This window comes from Typopeltis vanoorti, chromosome 22 (genome assembly GCF_054136105.1).
Source record: "Typopeltis vanoorti isolate ZY-2024b chromosome 22, IOZ_Tvanoo_1.0, whole genome shotgun sequence".
NCBI lineage: Eukaryota > Metazoa > Arthropoda > Arachnida > Uropygi > Thelyphonidae > Typopeltis > Typopeltis vanoorti.
Window position 1 is genome coordinate 98,033,379 of NC_143570.1, and position 23,130 is coordinate 98,056,508.

The 23,130-nt window shown below is 35.5% G+C and overlaps 1 protein-coding gene across 1 annotated transcript in view; it reads right to left on the minus strand.

Annotated features, from left to right (window-relative positions):
• The window catches only part of LOC150094582 (voltage-dependent calcium channel subunit alpha-2/delta-3-like), a 1,537,934-nt gene that overhangs the window by 1,126,399 nt on the left and 388,405 nt on the right, over nucleotides 1-23,130 (minus strand). Inside the window, exon 9 of the mRNA XM_090412095.1 lies at nucleotides 3,128-3,202. Coding sequence (XP_090268221.1) covers nucleotides 3,128-3,202 — 75 coding nt within the window. The remainder of the gene's footprint in view (nucleotides 1-3,127; nucleotides 3,203-23,130) is intronic.

Below are 23,130 nucleotides of genomic sequence, written 5' to 3' on the forward strand. Positions count from 1 at the left end.
TTATTATTTGACACCTCCAGGGAGTCAAAACACTAATCGAGGGAAAGTACCTGCTCTATAACTCGGTTTTCAGCATTCAATCACCAACTGACTGCAAATACACCATCGCCATATACCTCTGACCACCACTCGGATTTCCACAGACAATCACAAATATCCATGTCCATGGCGGAATTGGAACCACAGCCGTTTGGCAGGAGAGCAGATATGCTATCCACTCTGCCAACTATGGCGGCTATTTCTTAAATTTTTTTAAAAATATGTCTTACATTTTTTTAAAAATATTTTTGAAATTTTTAAAAATATTTCTTAAATTTTTTAATTTTTTTAAAATATTTTTTAAAATATTTCTTAGATGGGAAATATTTCTTTTCTTTAGCATATATCCATTGATGAATAACTTTATACCAAATAAAAATTTTCAAAAACCTAAATATAATCAAAATATTAAATAATATATAAAATATTTCTTACATTTTTTAAAAAAATATTCCTTACATATTTTAAAAAATATTTCTTAATTCTTTAAAATATTTCTTAAATATTTTTATATGGGAATTTTTTTTTCACATATATCCACGATGAATTTTCATGTGATTAATTTTCCTGCGATGAATTTTCCTCAGCGATGTATAGTCTCTGCGATGAATTGTCGGCAATCAATTTTCCCATGATGAATTATCGGTGAAGAATTGTCTGGACAAGAGGAAAAATTAAAGGAACAGAAAATTTATAAATGAAACATTTAATAAACCACCACCTTTCTCTGTATTAACAACTGTTACCCTGAACTTTGCTAAACATAGTTTAAATAACGAGCAACTAGCATCATTTACAAACAAAGTTACATTGTTGAGACGCAATATTTTGGTTTCCCCAGATAACACAAAATGATTTTCACATGGCAATCTCAAAAATCAGTTTTAAAATAACCCCTGGATTTGATCACATATGAACAAGAGATATAAAAATGCAATACTCTGATTTATCACCATTATACTGAAATTTCTAAATCTGCTTTTTCACCAATTTAAAATACCCTAGGTGTAAAAAGTGCACTGATAACACCATTACATAAAACAGGTAAACACAATGAAGTTAATCATTATTAGCATATTCTCCCTGTCAATAATAACAAAAATTCATGGGAAAAAATAGTCAATGAAAAAATTTCTGAACATCTAGAGAAATTCAGTGTAATATCCAATATACAATACAGATTTCATAAAAATAAAGGAACCAGTATCTTATTGGATGATCTATGTGGCACAGTCAACTTATTTCTGGACAAAAACTACTTTGTGTTTTCCCTAGCTCTTGATGTCTCTAAAGCTTTTGAGAAGTGCACAACATAAAACCACAACAATTATTTAAAAATAAAAATAAAAAAACAGTATCTGGCATACAAGAGAAACTCTGCAACTAGTTGGAAGACTTTCTGATAAACTAAACAACATTATAAAAATAAATGGCACTTAGAGCAAAACCAAACTGAGATTAACTGTAGAATTTCACAAGGGGAAGATTCTCTCACCATGCATTTTCAGTATTTTTTGTAAATGACGATGGCACACTACTCATATCCATTCACTAAGGACTATCAATAGCCTTGTAGCATTCACAGACAGACTTTAATATAATCAATGATTGGCTTATGTGTAATATTATCATATTAAATAGTAACAAATCTCAGTTTATCATATTTAGAAACCCTTAGATGGCCACAGAGCTCTAATGCATATCATTTGAAATGCCATAACCTAATATTACCTCAAATGCTCCTATTGCCCAAAGAGAACAAAAACCAAAACCTACCATTTGCACAACAATTCAGAAAGCTCATCAACATAATCATCAAATTTCTGTTATGTACCCTCATGGGGTGTACAGGATTTTGCAAACCTCAAATATTTAGGTTTGTGCTTTGACTTCAATATGTGATGGAAGATGCACATTAAAATGAACACAAAAAAAAATGCATGTCATTATGATCATCAGATTCCTGACATGTACCCCTTAAGGGTACATGTCAGGAATGTAAAGGATATTATAATAGCACTACATCATAATAGCACTACAAGCTGTGTAAAGGATATTACAATAGCACTACATGAAGAACTTACATCATTACTAACTTCCTATCAACCAAATCAATCTGTTACCTGTCAAGACTAGAACATTATCTGATTTTATATTTCTGTCTTCTAAGGCACTTTTTACTGCTACAATACACCTGTATCTTGATCTCCATCTGGATTTTTTCCTACTAGCCTTGAATTTAGTCAGGGAATCTTGCAGACTTCTACTGGATTTATTTAAAAGTATAGCATCATCTGTTTCTTACTTCTTGAATGCATAAGTCATTGACCAGCAGAAAGGGTAGTGTTGTTTTGAAGATCACATAAGTAGTCACTTCGAAGGTCATAATAAATTTGATAAATTATTTTTCTTTGGTGTTGTTAATACATGAAGCAGTCATAAATTATCTGTTTAAAGTGACCAAGATGCAGTAACACCAAATATTATACACTCCAGGACATCAAAGTAGATAAAGCTTGAAGAAAGGATTACGTTGAAAGTTGGATTATTTTTTTGACCTCTATGGAGTTCTAATATTCATTGTGAAGTCCAATTTAGACAACACAAAGACTATCGCAACGCTCCTTAAATTCGTCCAATTTTTCCAGTTTTATCACCTTATCAGGCACATTCCATGATTCCCACCCCACCCCCAGTGTTCTCATCATGTTTTCTCTCTTCCATCTATTTAACAAAATTTGATTACATTTCCTCAATCTGGGAAGTGACAGTAGACAGGATTGAATGACCACATTCCAATTAATACTGTGATCAAAGATTTATTTTTTTCACATGCTCATATCCCATACAATGAGGAAATTTACCGATAATAAAAAAATTGAGGAAAGAAAGATTTTTTTTCTCTCTTTTTTTTTTTATTTTTTTATTTTTTGTTATTTCTGTTATCTCTTCTGAACAATATATTAATAAAATTAATAAGAACAAAATATATTCCATAAAAGTATGAAACTAGAAACAAAAACATTTCATTTAATAAATATATTGAATAAAAAACATGAATAACTATACTAAAAATCAATATACTTACTCTGAGATTCTGTTCATTGGCATGAACCAATACATTTTTAAAGCATGGCACAACAGGCTCAATAATATCAGAAAACTAAAAAGCAAAGATATTCCTCAATTAATAACTTAATAATAAAATAATAAATTAAGCAACTCAAGATACATATTTGAACTGTACAGGTTTTAAAACTTACTTGAATACAACCAACCTCACAGTTATGCATGTTCATTTTCTGTACACAAATGCTGGGAGCATTAAGAATAAATGAATGAGTTTGTGGCATTGATTGAGTCAGCCTCTCCAACAGTTGTTGGTAACAGTGAAACTTTGTTAACTGAGAAGGATGTTCTAACAGGATTAAGAATTGAAGGGTATAGAATATTTTGACAGGATAGGAAAGGTAAAAGTGGTGGTGGAGTTTTATGCATGATAAGAGATGAACTGTGTGCTCTCAGAGTGAGGAATCTCAGTAGAATTAACACTAATATCATTGAGAGTACATGGTGTGAGATAGATGTTTATAAGACAAAATATTTAGTGGGATGTTGCTACAGATGAGGAAATACAGATAGTGATAAGCAGAAAATGTTTATGCAAATTAGATTGGCAAGTGCAAAGCAAACAATCATTATGGGGAATTTCAATAACAGTGATATATAAAGTGGGCAGAGGAGACAGCAAGCAGTAATAAGAAAAATGAATTTCTTGAGGAACAACTGTCTTAGGCAGCATGTGGTGGAGGGAACATGAGGATCAAGAGTTTTGGATTTGGTCACAACATCAGAGGATCCGATTGTAACTGAGATGACATACTTGTCCCTGCTGATGAGCGCTACGTGTAGTCCTGACTTGGGGGTGAATCGGCAGAGAAGTATTAAAACAAATAGAATGTTATGTGGAATTATTAAGCAAGCAACTATCAATAGACTTAGAAACCAGTTATAGCAGTACAACGGATGAAAGAGTTTGAAGGAAAAGGGGGTCATTAGGGCATACAAGATACTTATGAAAAAATTGTTGACAGCAATGACAGATTGTATACCTTAAGAGAAGAAAGAGCAATTTGGAATCAAATGGATGACAAAAGGAATTAATGGGGAATTGTAGAAGAAAAAGAGATTACGGAATTCATATAAAGAGACAGGTGGAGAACAGTTGTATGATTAATATAAGTCTCAGGTTAGGAAAGTGCCTATTACTGTAAGAGAAAAATTAAAATATGAGAGGAGACTGGAGCTGCAATCCAAAGAGAATCCCAAGGAGTTTTTTTGCTATGTGTCAAGTAGCAGGAAAAATTATAGTGGACAAATTATCTTATTGGGTGGAGATGGAAATAGATGACCAAAGCAAATAACATAGTTGAGCTATTCAATGATCACTTTATTAAAGTTCCATCCTGATACTGCAGGCTTTATTACTAAAAGGATAATGAATGATGAGGTGTTAGAAGTGCATGAGGAGGATGTATACCAAATACTGAGTATGCTAAATGCCAAAAGGCATAGAGACTAGATGGAATTTTATATGTTTTAAGGGAACATGCTATGTCACTGAATGTGCCATTAATTTAGCTGTTTAACGAAAGTCATGCATATTAAACTTGAACTTTATATTGACTTTATTAGCTGACCAGAGATTTTTTAAAATATATATACATTGTCTACAAATTTCACCAGTGGTTCTGTCTGGCTTCTTCAGGACATGTGTAATGGTACATAGAACTCAACATTTGCTAGTAAAAAAGATGAAATAAATTAAACCGATACGTAACATCATAAGCATGGAACATGGTGTATCAGTCATTATTTTTGAGCGAGTTATATAGTTTTTAGCAAACTGAAATTCTGGTAAGCTGAGCGAACTTATTAGGCTTTCCCAGATGTCTTTCAGAATCATTCCTTCATTTCTGTTTAGATTTTCTCCAGAGCGGAGTACCACAGCAGCTTCTTTAAAGTTTCTACATCGAAAATTCACTTCTATGTAGGGCATGGAGCTTTTATCCCAATCGATGGTGTGGTTAGTGATCGAGAAGTGATGGGCTAATCCTGAAGTATCTGTTCTGTTGTTGTTCATGTCTCCTACATGTTCTTTTTTTCGAATTTCCAGGCTTCTTGATGTTTGCCCTATGTAATTTAATCCACAGGAACATGGAATGTTGTACACAACTGTGTATTTGAAGAAGGCATTAATGTCCTTTGGTGATCTTAAAATCTGGCGTATTGTCTTCACTGGTTTAAGAGCAACTCTGACGTTGAAGGACTTAAGGAGTTTTGCAATTTTTGTTGACACTGAGCGATGACGATAGACGATGTATCTTGCATGCCCGAAGGTTGCTGTTGTGGAGGGTTTCTATGAAGAATCTTTTTGATTATATTTCTTGGGTAACCATTGTTTACCAGGGTCTGAGATATGAAACTGATTTCATCAAGGAGATCTTTTGCTTTAGAGATAATGTTGGTCGCTCTATTCTTAAGCATATGAATTATGCTGAATCGATTTGAAGTGCAGATAACGTCCAGTGTGTGTGTTGGTTTGAGGTAGATTGTGAGATGGATTTGTCCATCCTCTTATTTCTTGATTAGTGTATCTAGAAATGGCAATTGGCTATTCTTTTCAAGCTCTAATGTGAACTGTATTTTTTGGTGGAAGGAATTTATTTTTGCAAGAAATTCAAATAGAGTTGTTTTTGTGCCTCTACAAATTATGAAAACATCATCTACATATCTCCACCAAACCAACTGCTTTAGGATTAATTTGGAAAGGATGTCAGCTTCTAATTTTTCCATGAACAGATCAGCACAGGGAGGTGATAAGGGACTGCCCATGGCTAAGCCATCAAGTTGTTCATATATTATGTCATTCACTTTGAAATAATTCGATTTGAGACAATGACGAAAAAGTTGAGCTGTGTCATGTGGATAGAAATTGTCCAGGATATTGATAACTTCTTCAACTGGTACGTTAGTAAATAAAGAAATCACGTCTAAGCTTGTGAGGATGTCTGTTTTTAAGATGGAGATGCCTTTTAATTTTTCCGGAATTCTTTATGAAGGAATCCGATTTTTTTATGTTTTTTTTCAATAGACGGGGTAGATGTTTAGCTGATAGATATATAGGAGAATTTCTTCTGTCAACGATCGGGCAGAGCGGAACTCCAATTTTGTGCAATTTTGGGGCACCATATAAGCGTGGCATCAGTGGGTGTAGAGATTTCAGACTTCGTTGTAAGTCTAAAGACCAACTTGTCATATTCCATAATAGGTTATTAGTCTCTTTTTGATTTTTTAAAGTTGGATCAAAATCTAATAAGCGATAGGTTGACGTGTCTGAAGCTAATTCTGTGATCTTTGTTATGTAGTCTTTGGTGTTCAAGATGACCGTCGAGTTACCCTTGTCTCTGCTTTTAGGATGATTATATCTTTGTTTGTTAGGTTTGAGAGAGCTCGCTTTTCAAGAGTTATATTGAGGTTGGATGGTTTTGAAGTTGAAAGAATAATAGTGCATTTTTAATCGGATATCATTTGCTATTGTTTCTGGAAATGAAGAAAGTGCTTTTTCTATGTTGCTAATAATATCAATTGCTAATATCAATGCTAATAATATCATCTTTGGGATGTGATCTGGAGTGATAGCAAAGTTGAAACCTTTCCTTAGTATGTTGATTTCTGGTTTTGATAATGTATGGTCTGAAAGATTGAAAATAACTTTTTCATCAGGGAGACTCAGTCTTGAGTTGTATTTTCTTTCATAAAGTCTATCGAATTTTTTGATTTGAGATTTTTTTACTGGTTAGAAAAACCTTGTCAAAACTGTTTTGTACCATGCAGTCAAGAAAACTCCATAGGTTGCTATCTATGCTGTTAGAGATGTCTTCAAAAAGATCTAAGCATCTTAGGTCTATCTTGCTAAGTAAAAATCTAACGTGTTGAATTCTTTCATGGAGTAAAGACAAAGATGCCTTAAAGTAAACGTGTTTCGCTCTTTTTGATTGTAATTGTTCTTTAATAGTTAAAAACTTAGGAATGATGTTCAACACTAATCTAGATACACTAATCAAGAAAGAAGAGGATGGACAAATCCAGCTCGCAATCTACCACAAACCAACACACACTGCATGTTATCTGCACTTCAAATCAACTCACCATATTGCACAGAAACTCAGCATAATTCATATGCTTTAGAATAGAGTGACCAACATTATCTCAAAAGAAAAAGATCTCCTTGATGAACTCACTTTCATATCTCAGACCCTGGTAAACAACGGTTACCCAAGAAATACATTCAAAAAGATTCTTCATAGAAGCCCTCCACAACAGCAACCTTCGATCATGCAATATACATCGTCCATCATCATTCCTTTTGCAGGCACAGTGTCAACAAAAATTGTAAAACTCCTCAAGTCCTTCAACGTAGGAGTTGCTCTTAAACAGGTCAAGACTTTAAGACTGCCAGATTTTAAGATCACCAAAGGACATTAATGCCGTCTTCAAATACGCAGGTGTGTACAACATTCCGTGTTCCTGTGGATTAAATTACATACGACAAACATCGAGAAGCCTGAAAATTCGAAAAAAAGAACACGTAGAAGACGTGAACAACAACAGAACAGATACTTCATGATTAGTTCATCACTTCTCGATCACTAACAACACCATCGATTGGGATAAAAGCTCCATGCCCTACATAGAAGTGAATTTTCGATGTAGAAACTTTAAAGAAGCTGCTGTGGTACTCTGCTCTGGAGAAAATCTAAACAGAAATCAAGGAATGATTCTGAAAGACATCTGGAAAAGCCTAATAAGTTCGCTCAGCTTACCAGAATTTAATTTCACTAAAAACTATATAACTCACTCAAAAACAATGACTGATACACCACGTTCCATGCTTATGATGTTACGCATCGGTTTAATTTATTTCATCATTTTTACTAGCAAACATGGAGTTCTATGTACCGTTATACATGTCCTGAAGAAGACAGATAGAACTGCTGGTGAAACTTGTAGACAATTGCATATATTTTTCAAAAAAAACACTGTCAACTAATAAAGCCAATATAAAGTTCCAGTTTAATATTTAATAAGTGACCAAATATAGCACAGAGATGAAAGTCATGCAATACGGCAGGTTCCTGTAGAGTTGAAGAAGAGTAAGATAGTACGATTGCATAAGGGTGGTATAAAATGGAGGTATCTAACTATAGGCCTGTTTGTATTTCTTCCGTTGTTGTTGTTAAGATTTTAAAGAAATTGGTGAAAAATCATATACAGAATTGGGCAGATGAGGGTAATATTATTCATACAGGTAAGTATAGATTTGTCAAAGCACAATCTTATTTTAGTAATCTGGTTATCTTTTACAACAGAGTAATGAGAGCAGTGGATGAAAGTAAGGCATGATTTTTTTTAATTTTTCCAAGGCATCTGACAGGGTGCTGCATGATATGTTGATTTTTAAGTTGCATCGTATGAGTTTGGATATCAAGTTAATGGACTAGATTGGTGATTGGGTCTCTGACAGATATCAGAGAGTTGTATATAGGGGAGCAGTATTAGTGAGTAGAAAGGTTACAAGTTGAGTTCCACAGGGTTCATTCCTGTTCAGCCTTTATGTCAATGATATTGTTAGAGGACTACAGAGAGGCGTTCAGTTGTTTGCAGATGATATGAAGCTTGGGAGGGTTATTAACACGTTCGCTGTCACGCTCCTCGAGCATAGTTTGTTACCGCACGCCAAGCACTTTCACTTCTACAAGGTCAGGACGAGATATCTCGTAGCTGGCTTATCAGACAGAATTTTGTTTCATATGCCAACTATGAGTAATCTCGTATCACCCCCCCACCATTGTCTTACATGTGCTGATGACTGTGTAACTTGAGTTTAGAGTCAGTGAGTTTCAGCATTCAGTGCAATAAGGTTTAATGCATCTAGTCTTACAATTATTTAAAATTATCTAAATAAAAACCTTCAATTATGCCATGGTCAGTAAAAAAAAGCTTACTGATGAAGAATTAGAAGCTTATGCTAATATAAGAGATGATGAATGGAATGAATTATTTGGTTCCGATTCTGAAGCTGATTATAATCCTACAGACGACTCTAGCGATGACTCAGATGATGATATATCGTGTATAAATATATGTATATGTTGAAAACTTCAAAAAATTGTTTTATTTGCATTAATAAATACAGTTTACGCAACAATACTGTTGGATTCTGAATGAAGAGAAATTAAAGTTATTGGTATTTCTTTCAGAATCCAACATAATTTGCCATACCAAAGACTACATTTGTAGATATTATTTAATGTGAATCTCTTGTTATAAACTATTATTCATATAATTACCTTTGAGTTTTTTTTATTTAATTATTTAATCTAGGATATGTATTAATAATAGAAAGGACTCCGTATAAAAATAACGTTCAGATTATTTTATTTATTCCTATATTAATAGTAAAAGAATTTTTTGTGTTCATCATATTTAATTATATATTATTTGAATTGAAAAATATCTTTTTATTTTATTTCTGTATGTAAAGGTATAATGTTATGTAATGCTTATGTACTGCTCTAATTGTTGTCAGAATCCAACATAATCCGCCATATCAAAGATTACATTTGTAGATGTTATTTAATGTGAATCTCTTGTTATAAACTATTATTCATATAATTACCTTTGAGTTTTTTTATTTAATTATTTAATCTAGGATATGTATTAATAATAGAAAGGACTCTGTATAAAAATAACGTTCAGATTATTTTATTTATTCCTATATTAATAGTAAAAGAATTTGTGTTCATCACATTTAATTATATATTATTTGAATTGAAAAATATCTTTTTATTTTATTTCTGTGTGTAAAGGTATAATGTTATATAATGCTTACGTACTGCTCTAATTGTTGTCATGGAGACGGAGTTAAAACTAGATAGCACAAGCGTGGTGGTGCATGAGCTATGGTATTCAAAGGGAGATGGAATTGATATGAGAGAGACTGTGAGAACAAGTTTTGGTGGGAAAGAAACTGAAGGTATAATAAAATTAGTTTAATCCTTTATCCAAGTGTGAGCAAACAAAGTTTGCGCCTGAAGTATTTTCAGGACTAGGGTAAAGTGATACAACACCAGGGCAACTCGTTGCAAAGGTGGAGAAGGCTACCAACACTCCTAACTCAGTATCTCCTATAATGCAAAACACATCTCCTTGCGGATATGTCTAATGTTATGCATTAAAGGAAGGGCCACTGCCCAGACTAGTTTCGACCTTTATTGAGGTCTCTTCAGTGGGAGCCAGGCCCTAGTGGAAATACCAGGCAGAAGCATTAGCAGGTCATCTCCACCTATAGGAGTTGCCAAATGGTGTGCCACCCAAAAAATAAAAAAATAAAAAAATAAAATAAAATAAAATAAAATAAAATAAACTTTCAAAAACTGAAGGTATATAAGCAAAAAGCGAGAGCATACAGGAGATCAGTAGACCAGAAGATTCACGACAGTGCAGTGAAGAGAGAGGTGGGGAAGCACTCAAGAGAGTGCGGGAAGCAGGGAGCACTCATGGCAACACTGAATAAAGTAAGAGGCTGTAGTAATAGGAATTAAGCGCTGTAATTAGATTACGAAGGATCGGGATGTAAATTGGCAACTCAGAATATTGATAAGGAATTCTAAAGTTATGACGAATTCCAGAGCTTTTAAGGAAGGTTAGTGAAAAGCTGCTTTTTATTGCAAAGTAGTAAATGAGGAACAAGTGATTTTTCTAGTGAAAGTGTGTCCACATTTGTGATGAGCCTGAGATTAATGATTAAGTTATTTTAAAGAAGATTACTTTTGAAATATGTTGCTCCAGTGTGATAGTTAACTAAAGTTTTAAGTCTGCCTCAGTGAATAATATAGCCAAGAATTTATTCTGGTAAGAACAGTCATACTATATAGCATTTTAGAGTGAAGTTATAAGAATTAATACCTCCTGTTAAATCTTAACTTTAAATGTGGTGCTTATGCTGAATTTAACTGAAGCTAGAAGATTAATAGTCTTTGCCCCTTAAAGTAATAACCACCTCTTGACTGAACTATGTGATTTCTGACTAAAGGATAATTAGAGAATACAATTATTAAAATATTTGCTGTGAATTTCAGTGATATTGAACTTTAGAACTATCTTTGTTTGCTAGGGAGAAATCAGATTTTAAAGTTTCAATGTTTGATACCAAGAGTTGAGTAAATGTTATGAGTTGTTGAACAGAGTTTATTTTGTATTATCCTGTATCCAAAAGTATGCTTATGTTTATATTATATAACCCTGCATTAAATGTTTTCTTTTATTGATTTCAATTTGTTGTTTGCCTGATTCTTTTCCTCTGCACACCATTCATAAAATTATCGGATCTAGCGGGAACCTTAAATGTTAATGTAAAATTCGGCCTATATATATAAACATTAGACTGCAAAAGTTAATTAATATTTGATTACACTATTTTGCATAAACTAATCTGAATATAGGGCAGCATAGTATAATAGAAATTTCCCTATATTTGGATTAGTAATTAACATACAATTAATTAACCTTGATAAGAACAACATTAAAACAAGATGGCGGACTCGAAGCCAGGATGTACTATTACTAGAGGAAGGATGACACAACAATATCGCTTATAATATACTATATTTTTGCTGAAATTATTTTCCTTCTACCAAGCCCCCAGACGTGCTCTCTGCTATATTCACAAGCCAAAGGTCTAAATTATCGTGCTTATACTATGAGTTAACTCATGCTTGGCATTGGAGGTCGGTAATCGACATATAAGTATATTCGTAGTTGGCTTGTGATGCTCATATACCAACTACGAGTATACTCGTAGTTAGCAGCAAACGTGTTAATAACAGTGCTGATGCCTTCGCTCTTCGACAGGATTTGAATAAGCTGGAAAGGTAGTCAAATTAATGGGAATATCAGTTTAATGCAACTAAACATAAGATTTTAAAATTTGGGATCCACAGATGGGATGCTTCATACTCACTTGGTGGAGTTAAACTGGAAGAAGTGGAGGAAGAAAGGGATCTTGGGGTGATTGTGAATACAAATTTGAAGTTCCAAGGACACATTGCAAGGGTTATGAAGACATCACAGAGAACTGCAGCAATGCTAAGGTGGAAATTGACACCAAGAGAGATAAAACTGTGCTGTCCTAAAGCTTTTATCAGACTACACCTGGATTAATGTGCCTCAGATCTGATCACTGGAATTTGAAGGGAATGAAGTAACATTGGAGAGGGTGCAGAGACGGATAACACAAAATGATGTCTGGACTGTACAACTTTAATTAATGAGGATAGACTGAGGGCATGCAGACTGCAGGGTTTGGTGGATAGGAGGCAAAGAGAGAATATGATCAAGAGATTTAAGCTGTTGAAGGGTTATTATCATATTAACATTGAAAATATTATTCATATGGTAGAATGAGAGAAAAGAACAAAGATAAGGAACCAACCCTGGAAGTTGCAAAAGGAGCTGGTGTATAAAATGGTAAGAAGTAAGTTTTTTGCATGGAGAGCGGTAGGAGCATGGAATGCTTTGCTTGAGAGGGTAGTGATGAACGTGCAGACTGTGGATGATTTTAAGGAGTGATATGATAGACTTTGTGTTGACTAGTGTTGATCTCCTGCAATGAGTCTTGTGATTCCATGGAGATCAGGAAAATAAAATGTCAGAAGAATCAGGAATGATAATTAAGATTTCTTACACTGGTGAATTCAAATGGACCAAAAATTATTGGAATTAGCGAGACAACAGGAGAAGGTATTCTTGCAATTATAGTACAGTCATACCTCGACTTACACGAATCCGGAGTTACGCGGTTTCTTATATGTACATATTCCCATCCCACTTCACGCCTCACTACTAGCCATATCTTTCAGGTGCTGGCTGCATTCGCCAGTGTCGCACATGCTGTGAACAAGCACTAACGTGTTTTGCGTGGTCTCCATTTGTACACGATTTTTAGTCTACAAACCTTACAATTGTTTAATGTTATGTTCTTGATAAAAATTTTATCACATAAAAAATAATAATGTCATCCAAAAGAAGCAAGTCCGATTCTTCTACAGCTAGCAAGAAAAGAAAAACATTGACTTTGGAAACAAAACTCAACATTATTAAGGATTTTGAAGGTGGAATCAAAATTTGTGAGCTAGCAAAGAAGTTCGATCTACAGGAATCCACAGTAAGAACAATCATAAAAGAAAAGTTTACAGATTTTGGAGGACATAGATTCTAGCGAGGAACGAATTGTAGCCACAAGGCAAGGAATAAAAAAATCATTAGCTTGCTATGAAGAAATTTTGCGTGACAAGAAAAAGACATTATGCCGTCAGACGAATCTATTAGATTTTATGAAACCACCGACATCGAAATAACTTTCTTTTTTTTATGTACAAAAAACTACAATTATGATTATATTTCTTAAAAAATATAGGTGTTTTTGTAAACCTTTGGTGTCCCAATTGTATGTTTGTATATATAAATTACATGCAAAATTATAACCCGAGTTACGCAAATTAGACTTACGTGATTTTTGTTGGTCCCACCTACCGCGTAACTTCAGGGTTTTACTGTATATAATAGATGGTGTATTAATATTATGGAATGTACCATTATAGTACATAATAGATGGTGAATTCAGGGAAAAGGGAAAGGAAATAATGGGCAGAGAAGTATTGCTAAAATGATTACAGACAGACCATATACAACTAAAGCAGAAATACAGAATGGTGATGAATAATACAGGGAATGGTTGTCATACAGAGGTTAATAGGAACAAAATATAGTTAAGTGTTGTTAAAGACCTGGATTCTGAAGACTGAACTGACATATATACTTTCAGAGATACAATGGCCATCACTATGGAGAGAACAGATTGGTTGGTTTATAGTTTATTGGCACAAAAACAACAAAGGTCATACTGCATCATAGTAAAGGTTACAGCTATACAAAAAGTCAAAGGTTATAGCTATACAACAAGTGCCAAAGAAAAATTGCATGTGCAAAATATGCAGGTCAATATGCATGTACCAAAACCAAGCCAAACAATGCAGCATATATGCAAAATATTAGCCTATAAGCAAAATTACAAGAAAGGCTATAGAAGAACAGTCAAAGAGAAATTAGTAAATAATATGCATGCACAAAAATTAAGTTCCACAATGCAGTATCTACATATGAACGAAATTACTTCACAGTCACAGCAACACACAAGGTCAAAAGTTATAGTAGTACATAGTCAAAAGTACAAACTGATAAACAAAATGCATGTACAAAAACCAAGCCAGGGAATGCAGTATTACATATAAATAAAATTACAGCAAATGTTATTACAACAGTACATATATAGTCAAAAAGTAATTAATATACAATATGCTTGCATAAAAATTAAGTTTAGCAATGCAGTATCTACATATAAACAAAATTACAGCAAAGTTGCACAAATACACAAAGTCAAAGGCTACAGCAATGCATAATTGATCAAAAAATAAACTAGTAAATAATATGTATGTAGAAAAGTTAAGTTAAGAAATGCGGTACATATAAACAAAATTACAATTAAATGTGTTTACAAATCAATTCTTCGTAGAAAATTAAAAATATGCAATCTGTCTGAGTGTATATGACTTGGCTAGATAGGTAAAAATTTCATTTTTCTCTCATGTAAAGTGACAAATAGTGAGATGTATTGCATTTTTCACACATGGGAGGGTCATCAGCCATCAGTAAATAAGAATGTGTAAGATGACTGTGATGTATGCAGAGCCTAGCAAAAACAACTTCCTCTTCTTTCTACACATTGAGTAGAATTCCAATTTAATTTCAGGCTTAATTAAGCTTAATTTGTTTGTCAATGCTTCCTGCCATTGAGCAATTAGCTTTGCTCTTATAAACTGTCTGTAGACTGAAAATGGTACTGTCAAACGGTACATGGAGAAAGTATGAGCTGATTTAGCAGCTGCATCTGCAGTCTCATTTCCCTTAATTGCAATGTGGTAGGAAATCCAGCACAAATGAACATCAAAATTAAAGATTTTCATTTTGTACAACAGGTGTAAACATCTCATACAGCACTGGATGTGGATTATACAAAAGAGAGGAGATTGCCTTAAAGAGCTCAATCAGTCTGTATAAATTACACATTTTTGGTAGTAGTTTTCTTTTTATATGCACAAGTGCAAGCTGAATGTCGTGCAACTCTACTGTATAATTACTGCAATCAGTTGGGATCTGGTGGAGATAGTCATGTCCGGAAACACAGCAACATAGGTGTCAGTTCCTGAGACATCAGTATAGATGGGCAAGAAATCAGAGTGGGCTGCAACTGCTCATGTGAGCAGTTGCAGAATGGAGTGAAAACCTACCATGGAGGGATGCTGTTATGCTTGGTGCAGGCAATGTTGTCTACACCAAAAGGATGTATGGCAGTCTGATGTGTGATATTGAGCTTCCCAATGCATAGAAAAGAGTAGTCCACATAGGATGATCTGGAAGAGACTTTATCTTCAGGGCATATAATGTGCTTTGGACCAAGCACGCATAAAAGCTATTAAGTTTGATGTTGTGGAATATCTACAAAATATACCCCCATGCTCTGTGCTGATCGTTTTTGGCTATCTGACATTCTGGATTCCACCAAGGCTTTGGATAAAGTGGAAATCAATATGATGTATTCAGGATGGAGGCTGTTGCTGCCTGGACAGTGCACTCTGTTATATACTTTACTGCTTAAATATTGCAAGATGAGAAAAAGTGTTACATCAGCATGGTCCATTTTACATATGGGCATCTGCTTAGTTGAACATGGTTCCTGTGAAAAAGAACAGGAAAGTGATCTCTTCCATATATGTTCTCTTCAACATCCCACGTGAACAGTGGAAGAATGGAAGGGGAGCAGATTGTAAGAACAATTGCAGAATATGAGTAAGTAGGCATATGAAAAGAATGTATTGAGTCTATTATTCAAAAAGGAGAGGTCATTGTTATCAAGGATTCTTTCAATGATTCGACCTTGTCTATTAGTGTTGGTGTTACCCCAAAGAGTATTGTGATCATTAAAGTCACCCATCAAAAGTACTGGTTCAGGCAGTTGCAAGATGAGATTATCAAGATCAATTTCATTTAACTCAGCACTCAGTGGTAAAAAAAAATTGAACATAGTGTAATAAGCATTCCTGACCATTTTTCTGAATGTATATTTTTCCAAATGTATATTTTTATGGAATATATTTTTCCAAATGTATCTTTTTATGAGAGTATATTTTTATGAAAATTTATAGTTTTTACTTTCTTAAGACCAAGCGTAGCCTGAAGTAATGTACAGAATCATGATTGATAATCATTGATATATGTCAAGAATCGTTTCACCATCGCAAAGTAATAGTTGGCCAGAAAATTAATTAAAATTCATGGAGAAAATGCAAGATGAACCTAAGGTAATTTCATTGGGACAAGGAGGGTTGAAACTACTCCTAAATGGATATATTTACTACAAGAGTAAATCTGGTCCACAGGATAAAATATATTGGGAGTGTAAAAAAACTTAGAACGAAAGAAAGTTCGGCACGAGCTATTACAACTATGGATGGTCAAAATATATCAGTTGAAAGGGAGGACGATCTATCATCTCACTCCCATCGGCCAAATAGAGAAGAAGCAGAGGCAGAGAATGTAAGAAAAAATTTATAACGTATTGCCCAAGAATATCCAGAGCTTCAACCAGCTCAGATACTGTAAAACAAATTGCAGAGGGTATTGCAGAGGGGAAACAAATTGCCCTCAGGTATTTTAAGCTTTTTACCTCAATGAAAATATTTTTAAAAATCCATTAGAAGGAAAAGATTACATGATCAACCAGCCAATCCTGCATCACTTCAGGGATTATTCCATATTCCAGACAGATACACTAAAACTGTTCAGGGTGAAAAGTTTCTTCTGTATGATTCCTATACTGACGAAGAAAGTCATGAAAACAGGGTTATTGTGTTTGGAACACTAAAGAAAATCTACAGATTTTAATGCGCAGTCAAGAGCGGTTTCTTGATAGTACATTCAAAGTCTGTCCCAGTATTTTTGTGCAAATGTTTACTGTTCTGGGAGTACTAAGAAGGACTGGAGTAAATCCAGAAGATGACAACAGTGTACTATGTATTCAATTGATGTATGCCTTATTAGCAAATAAAGAACAAACTACACTAAGATTTTGCATAGCATTTTGTCTTCAGCCCATGATTTTGCAATTGACGTTATGGATCCAACTTGAATAATGTGCGACTTCAAATTGATCATCATAAATAGCGTAAGTGCTCTGTTCCCAAATTCAACAATATCTTGCTGTCTTTTCCACTTATCCCAATCTTTGTACGGAAGGATTCAGGTTGAGGGGGCTACAAAAACTATATAACAATCCTGAAGATCATCGACTAAAGGACGAATTACATATGCTATTGGCTTTAGCGTTTGTCCCTGTTGATGACATTGTCGATGCCTTCAAGGAACTGAGAGAAGATATGCGATGATATCTTAACAATTTTTGATTACTTCGATTTGAATTATATATCTGGCCGAAGAGTACAGGAAAGAAGGCGTTCAATACCCCCTCGTTATCAATGTACTCTGTGGAACCAATATGAGTCCACTATTCATAATCAACAACAGACGAACAACCTGAGCAAAGGGTTTCATAACAGCTTCCTGCAAGTAGTTGGAAAGCACCACCCCAGTTTGTATTCAGCTATAACAGAGTTACAAAAAGAACAAGCTGACTCTGAAACAATGATATGTGAGTTCAGAATGGGTAGAATAGTAAAGGCAGCACCAAAAAGGAAGTGGTTGGTTGTTCAGAAGAGGATTAAAACCACTGTCCTATCATATCAAAGGTACAAGGAAGAGGGCCGACAACTTGACTACCTCTGGTATGTTGGATATGATTTCACTTTTTAGTGAGTCAATAAATTCATGTATTCCAAGTCTAAGTTTATTTTATTAAAAAGCTTACCTATTTTACCATGACTTTTATCAATATTTTAGATTCTGTTATTTGGAATTGAACATTCGGAAAAATACACATTCGAAAAAATGTCCATTCAGAAAAATGGTCAGGAATCTTAATTTACTTTTGGTGGATACCTAAGTATCTATTTTTTCTGTAAGGATGTCTGGTGGTTTATCTTTAAGTGATATCCTTGCCATAATTTTTTTGAGAAGTGGGTTCTCATCAAATGGGACCATTTTTGGAGTTGTCTCTGGAGTAAGAGCATAGGTCATGTGATTGATGTGCTCATCAGAGAAGCAGTCACGATCATAAAGTTCAGGTATGGTGAAATTATCAGATGGTGGAACAGACATACGAGTTTGAGTTGCTGTTGCCATTTTCTTAATAGTTACATTCTCAGCATACGAGGATCTCAGAGCAGGTGTGGTGGTGGCTAGCTTTCTTTCTGCATCCTGATATAATATGCTTTGTTCTGTTTTCATTTTTTGTATTTCTTTTTCATCTTTCCACTCCTGACATCCATGAGAATAAGCTGGATTATCCCTCTGACAGTTGACACATTTAGCTTTTTTTTTTGCAGAGTACGATTTTGTTATCATGCTCTTTACTATCACATTGGGCACAGGTGGTAGAACCACTACAGGCAGTTTGGGCATGCCCATATTTCTGCCATTTAAAGCATCTTAGCAGATTAGGGATGTATACTCTAACAGGACAGCTGAGATACCCTGCTTTTACAGATGTTGGAGGCTTAGGTGTATCAAAAGTAAGGACAATGGGCATCCTGATACATAGGGTATCAGGATGCCCATTACATCCATCACTCCCTGATCTTTAAGCTCTAAACATAGCTTGTCATCAGGAACATCAAGGAGATCCCATTCTGATATCGCTCCTCTATAGGAATTGAGTGTTTTATAAGGTGTTACTGTGACTGGTATTCCAACCATTGATGTTGCACCCAGTAGTTTCTCGGAATATTGCTGACACAATGTTTCCACAAGAATATCACCAGAATATCATTTCTTAAGTTTTGGGAGGTCCTGCCAGTCATTCTAAAGCCTTTTGAATAAAGAAGAGTGACATCTTTCCTATTAGCTTTTCACCTGTTGCATGAATGATAAAAAAAACTGGTACATTTATTACATTTATACTAGTATCACATATCTTTTGTTTCTTACTTCTGTTACCAAATGCTGTATTTATGGTATCAGTTCTTCGTTGGGACTTTGTTAGGGCCCCTGAAACTTTTGTGGATAAAAATTCATGCTCAAGCAGTTTTTGGTTCGGCAGCAGAGTTCCCCACACATGGACACCCACTGACCGGCAAGCAATGACTGCACTCAGGAGTGGAACGCCTGGGCTACTCTGGATGCTATACCGCACTATAGCAAGTCTAGGATCCCAATCCCAGACCATAGGGTGAGAGACTTACTACAACACTGCTGATCCTTGATTAGCTAGTGGGCTTGACTGATTGATCTTGCCCATGCCATCCAGGACTGCCCATTTTGCCGAAGCAGAGGCCAAAATAGTGCAAGACCACCAGGATTCCCCGTTTCCAGATGTTCATGGGTGACAACAGAAGGCAGGCAAGATGATGGAAAGAGAAATCAAACTAAAGTAGCACATAATGGAAAAAACTGAGTCATTAGCAAGAAACCAAAAAGAAGATATGAGATACTAGGCAGAAGTAGATGGTCGATGCAAAGCCTTAAAGTGATAAATTTCACCATTAAGAGAGAATTTTTGTGCATCTTCACCAGTACTGGAGTTTGTTCTATTGACTTTCACTCTTTATACATGATTTGTGTAGTTGTTTGTTTTGTACAAATTTATTATCTCTGTCTAGGGTCTAACTGGGCTCATATATTTATCATATTGGCAGATAGAGTTAAAATATTGCTCAGCCCACGAATACCATTAAAAGATAATATTTGTGGCTTGCTATACATGTGGCACATTCACATCCCACAGAAAAAAATGTGGCAGGTGAGAAAAGGGAATGTGTATGTGTACAATAAATGCAACCAGTGGGAAGTGCTGGGTAACTTGAGTGTTACCATCTCAGGCTTTAGCTGCTATGGAGGTAGCATGTCAGAAACAGGTGAGTGCTTACTTGTAGATACATGTACCATGTGAGGGTGATTGATTGTTTATTTGTTTGGCGTTTTATAGAACAAGGAGGACTATGATTATACTTAACCAGCAAATGATCACAGCAATAGACAAGCTAAAAAGTAATAAAATATGACAAACAGATACAAGGTGGTATCAAAATGTTTCAAGACTAGCTCTGTTTTTGAGAAATTACTTTATTTATCTACGTTTGCACACCTTCAAAATAGTCCCCTTGCATATCAATACAGCACTCCCAGCATTCTTGCCTCTTCTGGAATGTGTCCTGGAAGTCTTCTTTTCGAAGCATGTTAAGCACCTTCTGCGATTCACGCTGGATCTCCGTAAAGGTGTCAAAACGATGATCTTTGAGCTGGATCTTCATCTTCGGGAAGAGGGCGAAGTCAGTCTGAAGGAGTCAAATCTGGCGAGTAGGGTGGGTGCGGAAGTTCATGTTGTTACTGGCGAGAAACTCACGTGTGAAGAGAGCTCAGTGACAGGGTGCATTGTCGTCGTGGAGCATCCAGTTTTTCGCGAGCCACAGATCTGGTCGCTTTCGCTGAATGTCCTCCCTCAGACACCTTAAAACCTGGCAGTAGAACTCGCTATTGACTGTCTGGCTCCTGAGGATGAATTCTTGATGCACAATGTCGCAAATGTTGAAAAAGATGATGAGCATGCATTTGGTCAAGCTGCAGACCTGCCTCGCCTTTTTCGGTCATGGAGATGATGGGCTCTTCCACTGTGAAGACTGTTGCTTTGTCTCAGTGTCGTACCCGCACACCCAAGTTTCGTCACCGGTAATGATCCTCGACATGAAAGATGGGTCATCCATGGCATGTGACGGAGTTCTTGGCAGACTTCGACGTGGTGTTCCTTCTGCTCCTGGGTCAGCAGCCTGGGGACGAACTTGGCACCAAACACGGCGCATGTTTGAATCACATGTGAGGATTGCCTGAACTGTTCCGTATGATACACCGACAATGGCAGCAATGTTGTGGAGTGCTCTCCGATGATCCTCATGCACAAGTTGCCGAATGGTTTTGACATTTTTGCAGGTTGAACTCGTTGAAGGTCTTCCTGATCTCTCAGGAATTTTGAGTGGCACGCGTGCCACTCAAAACACCTCGAACGACTCATTGCAGCAAAACGGTAAACTTGCCAAATCATGTCAAACGTCTCTGCAGCAGATTTACCCAGTTTCATGCAGAATTTCACATTTGCTCTTTGTTCTAACTTGCTGTTCATGATGAATTATTAAAACACTTAAGGAATTGAACAACGTAGTTAAGAATATAAATTAAATTAAACTTTAATAAATATTTCCGATATTTCGACAACGTCACGTTGCCATCTTCTAAAGGGACTTACAAAAAAAGCACGTGCACATAGGCACTACAACACAGTAACTGGGAATGAATTGATGAAGCTATTGTTCTCCTAAAAGTCCCGATGGTGCCCTCTAGCGGGCTAAGTAGGTGTTCTTGGCAGCTGGGCTGAAGAACAACGGCCTAAAACACCTACTTAGCCCACTAGAGGGCACCATCAGGACATTTAGGAGAACAATAGCTTCATCACTTCATTCCCAGTTACTGTGTTGTAGTGCCTACGTGCACTGCTTTTTTTGCAAGTCCCATTAGAAGATGGCAACATGACGTTGCCGAAATATCGGAAATATTTATTAAAGTTTAATTTAATTTATATTCTTAACTACGTTGTTCAATTCCTTAAGTGTTTTAATAATGCATAACCAACGTATAAGCCTGTCTACGAGAATGTCCATGATGAAATCGCAGATGTGGTAATGCAGGTGGTCAGAATAGCATCAGTTGCACAGCTCCCAATGTGCACAGGATGATGTCTTTTGGCACACTGACTTAGGTGCTCCCTGTGACTGTGCGTGCAGCCTTGTGCTGCCATCTGTTGGCATGTTACAAACCTAGTCTCGAAACTTTTTGAAACCAACTCGTATAGATAAAAATGTATATCAATATAGTTCTAGAAAGAAAGGTGTACAAACACAAGTATATAAAATATGGATAAAAATTAGGTGTAAACCAACCAATAAAGAGCACACAAAGTGTAAGAAAAAAGTTCATAAAACAAATAAAAGGCAAGAGGTAATAAAAATGTATATAAAAACTGTCCAAGTGTATAGGACTAAGACAGGTAGTGACGATGGCTAAAATCATGACTGGTTCTTTCATGAAATTCAATTCATGACAATCAAAATAACTAATGGCAAACCCAGCATTACAAACTTCCACAAAGACATGTTAGCACCACTCAGAAAAGAGTGTGTGAGAGGACTACGACTTATGTGGAGCTGAGCAAGGAGAACTTCCTCTGTTGGAACTCTGTGCAGACTAGAATGCCATAATTTAGAAGTTTGGAAGGCAAAATCAAATTACAAGAAACTAGCCAAGCAGGCCAAGGGAAACCACAAAGAGTTATTTTGCGTGGCAAGTAGGAATATTACTATGGAAGAATAACCTTAATGAGTGGTGATGGTCGTGAGGTGACAGAAACAGATAAAATGGTTGAGTTACTGAGTGACCACTTTGCGAGGATATATCTAGGATCTAGTGAGGTTACTGCTTTGACATATGTGACAGAGAGCGAGGTGGGAACAGAGGTGGATGAATTGGAGGTTCTATTGAATGGGATATCAGCTATGATGTTGTGAGAATGCACAAAGGAACCAGCAATGCCTCTCACTAGGCTCTTTAATTTAGCCTAGTGAGATCTCTGGTAGAGTTCCAAGGGATGGAAAGAAGGCAAAATAATTCCCTTGAATAAGGGAGGTTCTATATCTGCATAGCAAATTATAGACCAATCAGTGTCTCAGGAATGGCGGTAAAAGTACTGGAAAA